Genomic DNA, 18,049 nt, shown 5'->3' with positions numbered 1-18,049 from the left:
GTTGAGTTTACCCTGGTCAACTGTTACTGTATTTCTCAGTGTTGAGTTTACCCTGGTCAACTGTTACTGTATTTCTCAGTGTTGAGTTTACCCTGGTCAACTGTTACTGTATTTCTCAGTGTTGAGTTTACCCTGGTCAACTGGCTAACTCATTGCTCCTGCCTGATGAGTTTACCACCCAGCTCTGCCCATTCATGTCATTAGATATAAACTGGGATTTCTGAGTGCTCTGCACAGCTATAACCATCAAAGCAAAGCTAGTAGCTGCAATGGAGACTGCAGAGAGAACAGAATCCTCCACAGTTACAACTGGGATGTAGACTTCACAATGATTGTACAAACATCATCATGGCAACACAGCGTGACTTAGGCCTTATTAGTAACTGTAATGAAATAACAAGTGGAATGATTCAATACCAGACATGAACCCAGTTACAGTCCACTTCCACTGCTTTTCCATTTAAATCGTGTTTGAAATTACTATTTGAAAAAAAAATACAAATTCTAATTCATATGACAAAGGGAATCCAAAAGTAGTGACATTTCCAAAACTTGTTTACGACCCTGTTATTACATGGTAATTACACAGCGTATTTCATTGGTAGTTAATATGGTTTAACAAGGCGAAGCCTATGGCGTCAAGTGTGGCCAGAAACCTTACTGTACTAGAAGGATTGGTACACTTGCAGTCCCGCAGTCAAACACACTCCAGGTCAGGGTGGGCAACTCCAGTCCCCTGGGGCCGGAATGGTGTCACACTTTTTCTCCATCCCCAGCTAAAACACCTGACTCCAATATCATGATCTTCAGTTTAGAATGTAATTAGTTTAATCAGCCGTGTATGCTAGCTGTGGGTGAAAAGTGTGACAACATTCCGGCCCCAGGGGACTGGAGTTGCCCATCCCTGCTCCAGGGGAATAGAGTTGCCCATCCCTGCTCCAGGGGACTGAAGTTGCCCATCCCTGCTCCAGGGGAATGGAGTTGCCCATCCCTGCTCCAGGGGAATAGAGTTGCCCATCCCTGCTCCAGGGGAATGGAGTTGCCCATCCCTGCTCCAGGGGAATGGAGTTGCCCATCCCTGCTCCAGGGGACTGGAGTTGCCCATTCCTGCTCCAGGGGAATAGAGTTGCCCATCCCTGCTCCAGGGGAATGGAGTTGCCCATCCCTACTCCAGGGGAATGGAGTTGCCCATCCCTGCTCCCGGGGAATAGAGTTGCCCATCCCTGCTCCAGGGGAATAGAGTTGCCCATTCATGCTCTAGGGGAATAGAGTTGCCCATCCCTGCTCCAGGGGACTGGAGTTGCCCATCCCTGCTCCAGGGATCTGGAGTGGCCCATCCCTGCTCCATGGGAATAGAGTTGCCCAACCCTGCTCCAGGGGACTGGAGTGGCCCATCCCTGCTCCAGGGGAATAGAGTTGCCCAACCCTGCTCCAGGGGAATAGAGTTGCCCATCCCTGCTCCAGGGGAATGCAGTTGCCCATCCCTGCTCCAGGGGAATGGAGTTGCCCATCCCTGCTCCAGGGGACTGGAGTTGCCCATTCCTGCTCCAGGGGAATAGAGTTGCCCATCCCTGCTCCAGGGGAATGGAGTTGCCCATCCCTACTCCAGGGGAATGGAGTTGCCCATCCCTGCTCCCGGGGAATAGAGTTGCCCATCCCTGCTCCAGGGGAATAGAGTTGCCCATTCATGCTCTAGGGGAATAGAGTTGCCCATCCCTGCTCCAGGGTACTGGAGTTGCCCATCCCTGCTCCAGGGATCTGGAGTGGCCCATCCCTGCTCCATGGGAATAGAGTTGCCCAACCCTGCTCCAGGGGACTGGAGTGGCCCATCCCTGCTCCAGGGGAATAGAGTTGCCCAACCCTGCTCCAGGGGAATAGAGTTGCCCATCCCTGCTCCAGGGGACTGGAGTGGCCCATCCCTGCTCCAGGGGAATAGAGTTGCCCATCCCTGCTCCAGGGGAATAGAGTTGCCCATCCCTGCTCCAGGGGAATAGAGTTGCCCATCCCTGCTCCAGGGGAATAGAGTTGCCCATCCCTGCTCCAGGGGAATAGAGTTGCCCATCCCTGCTCCAGGGGAATAGAGTTGCCCATCCCTGCTCCAGGGGAATAGAGTTGCCCAACCCTGCTACAGGGGAATAGAGTTGCCCATCCCTGCTCCAGGGGACTGGAGTGGCCCATACCTGCTCCAGGGGAATAGAGTTGCCCATCCCTGCTCCAGGGGAATAGAGTTGCCCATCCCTGCTCCAGGGGAATGGAGTTGCCCATTCATGCTCCAGGGGAATGGAGTTGCCCATTCATGCTTCAGGGGAATGGAGTTGCCCATTCATGCTCCAGGGGAATGGAGTTGCCCATTCATGCTTCAGGGGAATGGAGTTGCCCATTCATGCTCCAGGGGAATGGAGTTGCCCATTCATGCTCCAGGGGAATGGAGTTGCCCATTCATGCTTCAGGGGAATGGAGTTGCCCATTCATGCTCCAGGGGAATGGAGTTGCCCATTCATGCTCCAGGGGAATGGATGACAAAAAGTGAGGGAGACTGAAAGACAGATACACTGTCCTGGGTTCACTAAGGCCTGAGGGTCAAGGACACGCCCTGAGATAGATGAACTGCAGGAACGCTGGGTTGTAGTGATTATGGCACAGCGTAGCAAAACGTTTTGCAAATAAAAACAATTGTTTCTTATTGTTCAGGTATCTGTCCGTTTCAGTCAGTTTTCTTCCGTTTGGTGCATAGTAAACACTACCCTGTTGAGACAGTGAGAGGCCACATTGTCATAGAGACTCCGCACTCCAGACAATCAAGGCAGCTTTGTGTTTGTTTTTGTGTGTGAGTTCATTACAGCACAATCTTACCAACGCCAAAGAGGTTTGCATGCAGTGTTTTACTGTATATTATGAAAAAGCTTGAGCTATTATGCTGCAATTTCAGCTTAGCTTGATCCATGTTGAGGATGGGTTTGCATGGACACCACCTTGGCCTTGTTAGCTCCCTAGGAACTGTGATTATGTATGTGTGAATGTATGCCTCTGACTGAATCTATGTCAGTGTAAAACTCTGCGTGTGTGTGTGTCTGTCTGTCTGTCTGTCTGTCTGAATATATAAATATGAGTTGTTTTGAAAGATGTCTTACCTCAAGTATGTATGTGTTGATGTCTAATAAGAGGATTGTACTGTATATACCAAATAAAGTATCATTTTGAACAGGTTGTTCCGTGTTTGTCTTTGGCTTCTATTCCTCCTAGGTCAGGGCTCTCCAAGTCCGGTGATGGGGAACTACTGAGTGAGCAGGCTTTTGTTCTATCCCAGCGCTAACACATCTCCAATAAGGATCTGCATAACTGATCATGGCCTTGACTGATCATGGCCTTGAGATATGTTAAGAATGGGGGTTGACATAGGTAGATAATGATAATGGGGTTGACATAGGTAGATAATGGGGGTTGACATAGGTAGATAATGGGGGTAATGACATAGGTAGATAATGGGGGTTGACATAGGTAGATAATGAGGGTTGACATAGGTAGATAATGGGGGTTGACATAGGTAGATAATGGGGGTTGACATAGGTAGATAATGGGGGTTGACATAGGTAGATAATGGGGGTTGACATAGGTAGATAATGGGGGTTGACATAGGTAGATAATGGGGGTTGACATAGGTAGATAATGGGGGTTGACATAGGTAGATAATGGGGGTTGACATAGGTAGATAATGGGGGGGTTGACATAGGTAGATAATGGGGGTGAGCATTGACATAGGTAGATAATGGGGGTTGACATAGGTAGATAATGGGGGTTGACATAGGTAGATAATGGGGGTTGACATAGGTAGATAATGGGGGTTGACATAGGTAGATAATGGGGGTTGACATAGGTAGATAATGGGGGTTGACATAGGTAGATAATGGGGGTTGACATAGGTAGATAATGGACATAGGTAGATAATGGGGGTTGACATAGGTAGATAATGGGGGTTGACATAGGTAGATAATGGGGGTTGACATAGGTAGATAATGGGGGTTGACATAGGTAGATAATGGGGGTTGACATAGGTAGATAATGGGGGTTGACATAGGTAGATAATGGGGGTTGACATAGGTAGATAATGGGGTTGACATAGGTAGATAATGGGGGTTGACATAGGTAGATAATGGGGGTTGACATAGGTAGATAATGGGGGTTGACATAGGTAGATAATGGGGGTTGACATAGGTAGATAATGGGGGTTGACATAGGTAGATAATGGGGGTTGACATAGGTAGATAATGGGGGTTGACATAGGTAGATAATGGGGGTTGACATAGGTAGATAATGGGGGTTGACATAGGTAGATAATGGGGGTTGACATAGGTAGATAATGGGGGTTGACATAGGTAGATAATGGGGGTTGACATAGGTAGATAATGGGGGTTGACATAGGTAGATAATGGGGGTTGACATAGGTAGATAATGGGGGTTGACATAGGTAGATAATGGGGGTTGACATAGGTAGATAATGGGGGTTGACATAGGTAGATAATGGGGATGACATAGGTAGAATAAATATCTATTATATTTTACCTTGTTCTATTCTGAAGCAGTGGTCCAGTGGGTGAGCAGCCTCCGAGGTTATGATGGAGTTTTACAGTGTATTGGATTTTAAAGAGGCAATCGGCTTTAGAATAGAACAAGAGATTAGAATATAATATAAATACTTAATTGTCTGTTTTGTGAGAAACGGAAATATCATATATTTAAAAGTCCAAACAAAGATAGGCTACATAAGGTGTGGATAGGCTGAAGCTAAAAAAAAGGTCAAACCGAAAACCTGTGGAACTTCCTTTAAACTGCTGCTATCGATGGTCCTATTGGGCAGCCTACCCCTGGCCCCTCCTAGTTCCCTTCACCATAACTCCTCCTTTCTCCTGAAGTGTAGGTCTACTCTCCTTCACTAGGCTACTTCCCACACATCTAAAAGCATTGGATTGGTGGAGGCATTTAGGCTAGAGGGGGTTTATACCTAATTTATTTTACCAGTGATTTCATTCAAATCAGTGAAGGGAAGTTAACAAGTGCAAACTTTGGGAGGAAGGAGAGATAATTGCGTCTTACATCTCTACAGATCGGTGTCCCACCCTCAGGGCGGTTGAGCTAATGTGCGGTAATGTGATTAGCATGATGTTGTAAGGAACAAGAACATTTCCCAGGACATAGACATATCTGATATTGGCAGAAAGCTTAGCTGTACTGTTCCATTACAGTAGCTATTACAGGGAAAGAATACCATGCTGTTGTTTGAGGAGAATGCACAGTTATGAACTTGAAAAGTTATTAATAAACCAATTAGGCACATTTGGGCAGTCTTGATAAAACATTTTGAACTGACATGCTATGGTTCACTGGATCAGTCTAAAACTTTGCACATACACTGCTGCCATCTAATGGCAAAAATCTAAATTGTGCCTGAGCTGGAATAATACATTATGGCCTTTCTCTTCCATTTCAAAGATGATGGTACAAAAAAAAAGTTGTTTTTTCTTTGTATTATCTTTTACCAGATCGAATGTGTTATATTCTCCTACATTCATTCTACATTTCCACAAACGTCAAAGTGTTTCCTTTAAAATGGTATCAAGAATATGCATATCCTTGGTTCAGGTCCTGAGATACAGGCAGTTAGATTTGGGTATGTCATTTTAGGCGAAAATTGAGGGGGAAAAGGGGCGGAAACTTTTAACCACTGTCGCCATCTAATGTGAAAGTAAGTGGCCGCTAGATGGCAGCATGCACACACTGAGTGGAGAGACTGGTCACGAGGCAGTGCGTGTCAAAAATAAGTGGATGACAAAAGTATTAGTATCAAGTTTTTTAATCACATGGCGACAAAACGATGTTTATTACTTTTATCATGTCAATTGATTAAAATGGCAGCCTTGGCTTTAATATATGCAGAGACTAGGCCTAGGCTACTCGAAAATGGATAAGAGCTCTAACAATGTTGTTTCGAGAGGGAAGTGTAAGCTATACTATCCTGTGAAAGAAAAGTCACTTCCGAATGGGCGCAATAATAAAGATAGGGCTGCCTATAGGCTAGACTAGGCTACATCTAAATGTTGGCTATTGTATTTAGAAATATACATTTTATGACAAGTAATTTCTGTTGTGTATAGGAGCGCAAGAAGTGGTAGGGATGTAATGATGGAGTGTGTAAGAGAGAGAGAGAGAGAGAGAGAGAGAGAGAGAGAGAGAGAGAGAGAGAGAGAGAGAGAGAGAGAGAGAGAGGGACTGCGCTTAGAGCTGGAGTGCGCGCGGGATAGCACACCGGCTGGATCGGGGAGTCGCGAGGATGGAGATCCGACCAGACAGGTTTAAGGCGGTTGCAGCCAAGAATCTGGGAAAGATACACAGGTACCTCCTTACCTTTTTAAGAATCGCTTATGGCTTGCCTCATTTTTATGTAACCCGTTTGTTGAAAATAGCTTTTTCTATAGGCTGCGGTAATTGATCCCCATCTGCTACCCATTCCCAATTCTTACCACCCTATAACTTTTATTGGTGATATTCAAAAGCCCAAAAGGGCAACTGTTCGTGAAAGTGACTAAAAAGAAGTGGCACTTACAGACAATGTTGCGCCACGGTCGATACCTGGATCTCAGTGACGCGCGCTGTATGCTAGGCGCACCTGGACTCGTTTGGATAGTGTGCCCTCAGGGGCACCTGGACTCGTTTGGACAGTGTGCGCTCAGGGGCATCTGGACTCGTTTGGACAGTGTGCGCTCAGGGGCACCTGGACTCGTTTGGACAGTGTGCGCTCAGGGGCACCTGGACTCGTTTGGACAGTGTGCGCTCAGGGGCACCTGGACTCGTTTGGACAGTGTGCGCTCAGGGGCACCTGGACTCGTTTGGACAGTGTGCGCTCAGGGGCACCTGGACTCGTTTGGACAGTGTGCGCTCAGGGGCACCTGGACTCGTTTGGACAGTGTGCGCTCAGGGGCACCTGGACTCGTTTGGACAGTGTGCGCTCAGGGGCAACATCAAAATGGCAACATATGGTGTGCATCCAGAGATGGGGTGGACATTATCACTAGAAAACTAGAAAAACTCAAACAAATCGTGAGCGTGTATGTTATGAAATTCGATTCGGATAGGCTGTATAACATTGTTCAATACTCCAGTCGAAATGTGTTGATGTAAATTGATTGTAGCAGGGTTGGAGTCAATTCGAACTGAATGCAGTCAATTCAGGAATTAAACTGAAAGTCCAATTCAATTATTTGAAAAGTGCATACATTTTCAGTGTCTTCTCAATAAACTGGAAAGTACCTATTTATTTCAGAAGTACCATTTTTGAACGGCTTTAAATTAAATTCGAATTGCCCCCAAACCTTGGATTGTAGGCTACCTAGATTGTTTCGGTCTTGGCGTTCAGGTGAGATGTGCAACTCTTGGTTTCAGCAGAGAGTGCGTGCGGTATCTGGGACCTGTGTTGCTCTGAGAGGTGTGATTACATAATGTTTTCGTGCGTAATTGACGCTCACTGGCCGATTGAGAAGGTTGTCCAAGTGGAAAGGAATAGAGAGAATCAGATTAGCCTCATGTAACATGGATGGTCCCCGGTGCCGATGACAGACCGAAACATCGACAGACAGACAGGACACTCAGAAAGACAGACATACAATACCCATCGCCATCCTAATTGTCGCGTGTTCAATCAAGTGGTTGCAATAGCTCTGAACATGTACATAGTTGGAAAAGGATTTAAAACTTCCCCTGCAACTACAGGTGCGGATTATAGGCCTCGCTTTCGCTATGCAAATGCAGTGGTCACGTGCATCCACTGGTTTAATAAATCATGTTTCCAATCTATTTTTATTTAGTAACTTTGAAATGTATTCATAAAAAAAGCCATATGGCGTTCAAATAGGCCTACAATAAAATAAAAAGCCCCAGTCATTGTTATGATGACCAGATTTATAGATGTGTTTGCACAAAATCATCTTTCAACATAAACATTTCATCACATTAGACTAAATGTACATCATTTTAGCTTGGAATTAACTCATTGGGATATTTAGGCTGTGATTAAAATTGGAAATATTGTCAAATCAATAGAGGTCTTTCCAATAACTTTTGCCAGGTGTATTAATTGATTGATTGCATTTATTGGATAATTAAATGTATCGCGGTGCTCCAGCTCCAGCCAGACGGAACTTCCGTGGGTCGACTAGGCCTACAGGTTATTTTGTCAGACTGATTCTCCGTGGGTCGACTAGGCCTACAGGTTATTTTGTCAGACTGATTCTCCGTGGGTCGACTGGACACTCAGGCAGGAGTCACTGCTAAACTAAAGGCTATAAAATAGGTGTCGAAAAAAATCGCATTTTAAAGCTCCTGCAGCTTCCTGTCGAAACCCTGAATCGAAGCATAACTCCAAACGTTTTGAAGATTTCAGAATCTCACGTTTTCTTTATTTTATTATTATTAACCCATTATTAATATCGTTTACATGTTTTATATATGTTTACAACAGCATGGCCTAAACAAATGCAGCGTTACGGAAGGAAAAACCTGTGAGAAAACACAATTTCATGTTCATTTAAACCGGTAGATAATCTACATAATAACTTACCATATACGGTTTAAAATAGAATATTAAAAAGTGATCAATTGATCGTCTGTGTAGGTGACAAAAAAAATAGAGATTATAGTCATTGATAGGGCAGCAAACTCGAGCTCTCCCGGGGTTTGAGGTAGCAACCAAACATATAAATCCCCATCCTGAAATAGCCCGTTTCTCCGCCCAGCTGTCGGTCCACGCAAATCCCCTAACTCTACCCCTCCCACATTCCCACTCCAAGCCCAGCCCACGGTCACTTCCTCTCGCCCCCCTCCTCTCACCCCATCCTCATTCACAGACCAGCCTACTCCATCATCTCATCCGGGGCCCCGGATTAAGAGTGTAAGGGCACGCGAGTCAAATCGCTTTTTTCCCCCAGGCGCTCGTGAGGCACGTGCGTGCTGGTGTCCAATGCTATTTGCTTTGAAATACTGTATGTGATTGGATTTGATTTATTTATATAGGGCCTTTCTACCAATTCTTTCTACCAACTGAGGTAGTAGGCTAAAGGAGGTACTGAAAGTGCTTTACATAGTAGGCTAAAAGGGGAAAATCACCTTCACATTACACTTCTTCCATGACTGTGAGGGCTCACCCTCAGAGGAACTAGCTATATGACTGTAGTGTATCAGACTGAGGGCTCAGAGGAACTAGCTATATGACTGTAGTGTATCAGACTGAGGGCTCACCCTCAGAGGAACTAGCTATATGACTGTAGTGTATCAGACTGAGGGCTCAGAGGAACTAGCTATATGACTGTAGTGTATCAGACTGAGGGCTCACCCTCAGAGGAACTAGCTATATGACTGTAGTGTATCAGACTGAGGGCTCACCCTCAGAGGAACTAGCTATATGACTGTAGTGTATCAGACTGAGGGCTCAGAGGAACTAGCTATATGACTGTAGTGTATCAGACTGAGGGCCCAGAGGAACTAGCTATATGACTGTAGTGTATCAGACTGAGGGCCCAGAGGAACTAGCTATATGACTGTAGTGTATCAGACTGAGGGCCCAGAGGAACTAGCTATATGACTGTAGTGTATCAGACTGAGGGCCCAGAGGAACTAGCTATATGACTGTAGTGTATCAGACTGAGGGCCCAGAGGAACTAGCTATATGACTGTAGTGTATCAGACTGAGGGCCCAGAGGAACTAGCTATATGACTGTAGTGTATCAGACTGAGGGCCCAGAGGAACTAGCTATATGACTGTAGTGTATCAGACTGAGGGCCCAGAGGAACTAGCTATATGACTGTAGTGTATCAGACTGAGGGCCCAGAGGAACTAGCTATATGACTGTAGTGTATCAGACTGAGGGCCCAGAGGAACTAGCTATATGACTGTAGTGTAACAGACTGAGGGCTCATCCTCAGAGGAACTAGCTATATGACTGTAGTGTATCAGACTGAGGGCCCAGAGGAACTAGCTATATGACTGTAGTGTATCAGACTGAGGGCCCAGAGGAACTAGCTATATGACTGTAGTGTATCAGACTGAGGGCCCAGAGGAACTAGCTATATGACTGTAGTGTATCAGACTGAGGGCTCAGAGGAACTAGCTATATGACTGTAGTGTATCAGACTGAGGGCCCAGAGGAACTAGCTATATGACTGTAGTGTATCAGACTGAGGGCTCAGAGGAACTAGCTATATGACTATAGTGTATCAGACTGAGGGCCCAGAGGAACTAGCTATATGACTGTAGTGTATCAGACTGAGGGCCCAGAGGAACTAGCTATATGACTGTAGTGTATCAGACTGAGGGCTCAGAGGAACTAGCTATATGACTGTAGTGTATCAGACTGAGGGCCCAGAGGAACTAGCTATATGACTGTAGTGTATCAGACTGAGGGCCCAGAGGAACTAGCTATATGACTGTAGTGTATCAGACTGAGGGCCCAGAGGAACTAGCTATATGACTGTAGTGTATCAGACTGAGGGCCCAGAGGAACTAGCTATATGACTGTAGTGTATCAGACTGAGGGCCCAGAGGAACTAGCTATATGACTGTAGTGTATCAGACTGAGGGCCCAGAGGAACTAGCTATATGACTGTAGTGTATCAGACTGAGGGCCCAGAGGAACTAGCTATATGACTGTAGTGTATCAGACTGAGGGCCCAGAGGAACTAGCTATATGACTGTAGTGTATCAGACTGAGGGCCCAGAGGAACTAGCTATATGACTGTAGTGTATCAGACTGAGGGCCCAGAGGAACTAGCTATATGACTGTAGTGTATCAGACTGAGGGCTCAGAGGAACTAGCTATATGACTGTAGTGTATCAGACTGAGGGCCCAGAGGAACTAGCTATATGACTGTAGTGTATCAGACTGAGGGCTCAGAGGAACTAGCTATATGACTGTAGTGTATCAGACTGAGGGCTCAGAGGAACTAGCTATATGACTGTAGTGTAACAGACTGAGGGCCCAGAGGAACTAGCTATATGACTGTAGTGTATCAGACTGAGGGCCCAGAGGAACTAGCTATATGACTGTAGTGTATCAGACTGAGGGCCCAGAGGAACTAGCTATATGACTGTAGTGTATCAGACTGAGGGCCCAGAGGAACTAGCTATATGACTATAGTGTATCCAAATCAAAGTGTTGAACTCATCCATATTTTGTAAATTATTGGTGTATTCACATATATGGTAGGCCTACAGTACCAGTAAAACGTTTGGACACAGCTACTTATACTTGGGTGTTTCTTGTAGAATAATAGTGAAGACATTAAAACTATGAAATAACACACATGGAATCATGTAGTAACCAAAAATGTGTTAAACAAATTAAAATATATTTTAGATGAGATTCTTCAAAGTAGCCTTTGCCTATATGACACCATTGCACACGCTTGGCATTCTCTCAACCAGCTTCATGAGGTAGTCACCTGGAATTCATTTCAATTAACAGGTGTGCCTTGTTAAAAGTTAATTTGTGGAATTCCGTTCCTTCTTAATGTGTTTGAGCCAATCAGTTGTGTTGTGAAAATGTAGGGGTGTTATACAGAATATGTCCCTATTTGATAAAAGACCAAGTCCATGTTATGGCAAGAACAGCTTGAATAAGCAAAGAGAAACTACAGTCCATCATTACTTTAAGACATGAAGGTCAGTCAATACGGAACATTTGAAAGTGTCTTCAAGTGCAGTCGCAAAAACCATAAAGCGCAATGATTAAACTGGCTCTCATGAGGACCGCCACAGGAAAGGAAGACCCATAGTTACCTCTACTGCAGAGGATAAGTTAATTAGACTTAACTGCACGTCAGATTGAATTGCTGCAAAGAAACCACAACTAAAGGACACCAATAATAAGAAGAGACTTGCTTGGGTCAGGAAACACAAGTAATGGATATTAGTCCGGTGGAAATCTGTCCTTTGGTCTGATGAGTCTAAATGTGAGATTTTTGGTTCCGACCACCGTGTCTTTGTGAGACGCAGAGTAGGTGAACGGATGATCTCCACATGTGTGGTTCCCACCGTGAAGCATGGAGGAGGTGTGATGGTGTGGGGGTGCCTTGCTGGTGACACTGTTGGTGATTTATTTAGAATTCAAGGCACACTTAACCAGCATGGCTACCACCGTATTCTACAGCAATACGCCATCTCATATGGTTTGAGCTTAGTGGGACTATAATTTGTTTCTCAACAGGACAATGACCCAACACACCTCCTGGTTGTGTAAGGGCTATTTGACCAAGAAGGAGAGTGATGGAGTGCTGCATCAGATGACCTGACCTCCACAACCACTTGATCTCAACCCAATTAAGATGGTTTGGGATGAGTTCAACTGCAGAGTTTTTATTTTTTATTTTACCTTGGCAAGTCAGATAAGAACAAATTCTTATTTAAAATGACAGTCTAGGAACAGTTGGTTAACTGCCTTGTTCAGGGGCAGAATGACCGATATTTACCTTGTCAGCTCAGGGATTCAATCTAGCAACCTTTCGGTTACTGGCCCAACACTCTAACCACTAGGCTACCTGCTGGTTACTGGCCCAACACTCTAACCACTAGGCTACCTGCTGGTTACTGGCCCAACACTCTAACCACTAGGCTACCTGCTGGTTACTGGCCCAACACTCTAACCACTAGGCTACCTGCTGGTTACTGGCCCAACACTCTAACCACTAGGCTACCTGTCCTCCAGTGAAGGAAAAGCAGTGAACAAGTACTCAGCATATGTGGGATCTCCTTCAAGCCCGTTGGAAAAGCATTCCAGGTGAAGCTGGTTGAGAGAATGCCAAGAGTGTGCAAAGCTGTCATCAAGGCAACGGGTGGTTACTTTGAAGAATCTCAAATATAAATGTATTTTGATATGTTTAACACTTTTCTGGTTACTACATGATTCCATATGTGTATTTGTTTTGATGTATTCACTGTTATTCTACAACGTAGAAAATAGTTAAGAAAAACCTTGACTACGTGTGTCCAAACTTTTGATTGGTACTCTATATTATTATTATTATTTATATTATCTATATTCAAACAATAGGAAGTGTGTGTGTGTGTGTGTGTGTGTGTGTGTGTGTGTGTGTGTGTGTGTGTGTGTGTGTGTGTGTGTGTGTGTGTGTGTGTGTGTGTGTGTGTGTGTGTGTGTGTGTGTGTGTGTGTGTGTGTGTGTGTACTGTGTGAGTGGTCTACCTCACCGACTGAACCGTGATCCCACCCTGTGAATGCTGCCAGTAGTTCATCTATTATTTAGAGTTTTTCTCCATCGGAATGCGTCTCTTGTTTCTATATTAAACTAGGTAGGCAAATACTATGGTAGTGTAAGGTACAGAGCAGCCCCAACACCTTCTCCTCTCCTCTCTAAGGTACAGAGCAGCCCCAACACCTTCTCCTCTCCTCTCTAAGGTACAGAGCAGCCCCAACACCTTCTCCTCTCCTCTCTAAGGTACAGAGCAGCCCCAACACCTTCTCCTCTCCTCTCTAAGGTACAGAGCCCCAACACCTTCTCCTCTCCTCTCTAAGGTACAGAGCAGCCCCAACACCTTCTCCTCTCCTCTCTAAGGTACAGAGCAGCCCCAACACCTTCTCCTCTCCTCTCTAAGGTACAGAGCCCCAACACCTTCTCTTCTCCTCTCTAAGGTACAGAGCCCCAACACCTTGTCCTCTCCTCTCTAAGGTACAGAGCAGCCCCAACACCTTGTCCTCTCCTCTCTAAGGTACAGAGCAGCCCCAACACCCTCTCCTCTCTAAGGTACAGAGCCCCAACACCCTCACCTCTCTAAGGTACAGAGCAGCCCCAACACCTTCTCCTCTCCTCTCTAAGGTACAGAGCAGCCCCAACACCCTCACCTCTCTCAAGGAACAGAGCAGCCCCAACACCTTCTCCTCTCCTCTATAAGGTACAGAGCCCCAACACCTCTCCTCTCTAAGGTACAGAGCCCCAACATCCTCTCCTCTCTAAGGTACAGAGCCCCAACACCTTCTCCTCTCCTCTCTAAGGTACAGAGACCCAACACCTTCTCCTCTCCTCTCTAAGGTACAGAGCCCCAACACCTTCTCCTCTCCTCTCTAAGGTACAGAGCCCCAACACCTTCTCCTCTCTAAGGTACAGAGCCCCAACACCTTCTCCTCTCCTCTATAAGGTACAGAGCCCCAATACCTTCTCCTCTCCTCTATAAGGTACAGAGCCCCAATACCTTCTCCTCTCCTCTCTAAGGTGCAGAGCCCCAACACCTTCTCCTCTCCTCTCTAAGGTACAGAGCCCCAACACCTTCTCCTCTCCTCTCTAAGGTACAGAGCCCCAACACCTTCTCCTCTCCTCTCTAAGGTACAGAGCCCCAACACCTTCTCCTCTCCTCTCTAAGGTACAGAACCCCAACACCCTCTCCTCTCTAAGGTACAGAGCCCCAACACCTTCTCCTCTCCTCTCTAAGGTACAGAGCAGCCCCAACACATTCTCCTCTCTAAGGTACAGAGCCCCAACACCTTCTCCTCTCCTCTCTAAGGTGCAGAGCCCCAACACCTTCTCCTCTCTAAGGTACAGAGCCCCAACACCTTCTCCTCTCCTCTCTAAGGTGCAGAGCCCCAACACCTTCTCCTCTCCTCTCTAAGGTACAGAGCAGCCCCAACACCTTCTCCTCTCCTCTCTAAGGTGCAGAGCCCCAACACCTTCTCCTCTCCTCTCTAAGGTACAGAGCCCCAACACCTTCTCCTCTCCTATCTAAGGTACAGAGCCCCAACACCTTCTCCTCTCCTCTCTAAGGTACAGAGCCCCAACACCTTCTCCTCTCCTCTCCTCTCTTCTCTACCTTCACTTCCCTGCAGTCATTCCCTTGTCACCCGTCAATAAGTCATCATATTTAGCAGAGGCTTTTATCCAAAGCGAGTTACAGTCATGTGTGCATATATTTAATGTATGGGTGGTCCTGGGAATCAAACCCACAATCCTGGTGTTGCAACCACCATGCCAACTGATCTAATGAGGACCATGCTCTACTAACTGGTCTACAGAGGACCATGCTCTACTAACTGGTCTACAGAGGACCATGCTCTACTAACTGGTCTACAGAGGACCATGCTCTACTAACTGAGCAACAGAGGACCATGCTCTACTAACTGAGCAACAGAGGACCATGCTCTACTAACTGAGCAACAGAGGACCATGCTCTACTAACTGAGCAACAGAGGACCATGCTCTACTAACTGAGCAACAGAGGACCATGCTCTACTAACTGAGCAACAGAGGACCATGCTCTACTAACTGAGCAACAGAGGACCATGCTCTACTAACTGAGCAACAGAGGACCATGCTCTACTAACTGATCTTTGGACTCTAGCTTATTAGCTAATGGTCATCACAACAGAGCTATCTCAACCTATTGGCTATCACAGCGGAGCATTCTCAAACTATTGGCTATCACAGCGGTGCTCTCTCAACCTATTGACTATCACAGCGGTGCTCTCTCAACCTATTGACTATCACAGCGCAGCGGAGGTCTCTCAAGTTAGGCTGGGGGGGGGGGGGGGGTCATACACCCAATTAGTACAGCCTGTAACAGCCCCCGACATCCAGGGTGACATTCTGGCAGAGCCATAAAGTGCTATCATTGTCAAATTGATGGAATTCATGGTTACGATACGTAGTGCCAGCTGCACTGTCATTTTAAACCTTCATATTGATGGAATTCATGTAATTTTAAAACCTCATATTGATGGAATTAATGTCATTTTAAAACCGCATATTGATGGAATTAATGTCATTTTAAACCCTCATATTGATGGGAAATGCTACCACAGGCATGGGGAGGGAAATGCTACCACAGGCATGGGGAGGGAAATGCTACCACAGGCATGGGGAGGGAAATGCTACCACAGGCATGGGGAGGGAAATGCTACCACAGGCATGGGGAGGGAAATGCTACCACAGGCATGGGGAGGGAAATGCTACCACAGGCATGGGGAGGGAAATGCTACCACAGGCATGGGGAGGGAAATGCTACCACAGGCATGGGGAGGGAAATGCTACCACAGGCATGGGGAGGGAAATTCTACCACAGGCATGGGGAGGGAAATGCTACCACGGGCATGGGGAGGGAAATTCTATCACGGGCATGGGGAGGGAAATGCTACCACAGGCATGGGGAGGGAAATGCTACCACAGGCATGGGGAGGGAAATGCTACCACGGGCATGGGGAGGGAAATGCTACCACAGGCATGGGGAGGGAAATGCTACCACAAGCATGGGGAGGGAAATGCTACCACAAGCATGGGGAGGGAAATGGGAACTTTCCACACCGGCTACGCTTTATTGCAATGTCAAGACAGTACTACTATAGTTCTACATCTGTAAAGCACCTTTCATGAAAATTAAAATACTACAAATATATTTAAAAAACAGTACAGACAGTACATACATGGGCAGCAGGTAACCTAGTGTTAGAGAGTTGGACTTGTAACCGAAAGGTTGCAAGATCGAATCCCCCAGCTGGCAAGGTAAAAACACCTGTCGTTCTGCCCCTGAACAAGGCAGTTAACTGTTGCTAGGCCATCATTGAAAATAAGCATTTGTTCTTAACTGACTTACCTAGTTTAATACAGGTAAAATAAATAAACAAAGTAAACAACAAATAAAAAACTAAATATATATATTTGTGTAATAACATATAATCAAAATATAGTTGGTGGCGGTTGAATATGTTTTGATAGTGACTTCCTGGTTTTACAGTATGTCACATGGATGCTGTCTATATAACTTCTGGGAATTGCCATGCAGTCTGCAGTGTGAGTAGTAATAACTCACATCTCTTCAAGAGCAGTCCTGTACAACTGCATGCTGTAGGTTTGTGTGTGTGTTGTGTGTGTGTGTGTGTGTGTGTGTGTGTGTGTGTGTGTGTGTGTGTGTGTGTGTGTGTGTGTGTGTGTGTGTGTGTGTGTGTGTGTGTGTGTGTGTGTGTGTGTGTGTGTGTGTGTGTGTGTGTGTGTGTGTGTGTGTGTGTGTGTGTGTGTGTGTGTGTGTGTGTGTGTGTGTGTGTGTATGCATGTGTGTCTATGATGGAGATCGTGTGACAGGAGGGGGGAGTATCTCCCTAGGTAACATCGTCCCATAGAGACACAATCTGTTCACCAGAGAGGAGGGGAGGGTGAGAGAGAAAGAGAGAGGAGGGGAGGGTGAGAGAGAAAGAGAGAGGAGGGCAGGGTGAGAGAGAAAGAGAGAGGAGGGCAGGGTGAGAGAGAGGGGGAGGGCAGGGTGAGAGAGAAAGAGAGAGGAGGGCAGGGTGAGAGAGAGGGGGAGGGCAGGGTGAGAGAGAAAGAGAGAGGAGGGCAGGGTGAGAGAGAGGGGGAGGGGGGATAAGGGAAGCCATCACTGTTATCTTAATTCAAATAGCAGCAATCATTTAGAGCGTCAAGAGGGAGATTTGAAGAGGATTTTAATCAATCTCATCAGACAGCGCCCAATGTTCAATATGTCCACCTTCAACTTTCACTAGGTTTCAAATAAACCACTGGACTTAACCGAAAGAAGGTTTCAACCCACTGACCTTCAAACGCTCTCTGAGTCCCAAATGGCATCCTATTCCCTACAGGGCTCTGGTCAGAAATAGTGCACTATGTAGGGAATAGTGTGTCATTTGGGAGGTATGGATAGTAGACAAGGGCTCTGTTCTGAAGCCCCCAACCGTCACTTCACCAACGACATCCAACCAGTCATCTCTTCCATTCAACCAGTTTATTCATTTCTTTGAAATTTAGAGCTGGAATCCTTAGTTGCTACATCCATTTTTGGACTTATTAATTAATGATTTATACCCATTAATTCTTGAAGAATCTAACTTGTAAATGCCTCATGAGCTCAGTTTAACTGTTGTGCCCCACCAAAACCCCGAATTTAAGCTTGTTTTACTCCAATGTTTGTAACCAAAGAAAATGTAAACAAACTCTGTATAGCCTCATAACATGGTTCAAACTATACTTTTCATATCATGGATGGTCTGTCCTTGCAT

The 18,049-nt window shown here is 45.9% G+C and overlaps 1 protein-coding gene across 1 annotated transcript in view; it reads left to right on the top strand.

The window, feature by feature from the left end:
* Positions 1-6,255: 6,255 nt before the first annotated feature.
* The window catches only part of LOC124022831 (vesicular glutamate transporter 1-like), a gene marked incomplete at its 3' end in the record, with an annotated part of 46,653 nt that continues 34,859 nt past the window's right edge, over positions 6,256-18,049 (top strand). Inside the window, exon 1 of the mRNA XM_046337509.1 lies at positions 6,256-6,387. Coding sequence (XP_046193465.1) covers positions 6,326-6,387 — 62 coding nt within the window. The remainder of the gene's footprint in view (positions 6,388-18,049) is intronic.

Source organism: Oncorhynchus gorbuscha, unplaced genomic scaffold (assembly GCF_021184085.1).
Source record: "Oncorhynchus gorbuscha isolate QuinsamMale2020 ecotype Even-year unplaced genomic scaffold, OgorEven_v1.0 Un_scaffold_1445, whole genome shotgun sequence".
Classification (NCBI taxonomy): Eukaryota; Metazoa; Chordata; class Actinopteri; order Salmoniformes; family Salmonidae; genus Oncorhynchus; species Oncorhynchus gorbuscha.
Note: the sequence above shows the minus strand (reverse complement) of the source record. Positions and strands in the feature narration are given on the sequence as shown.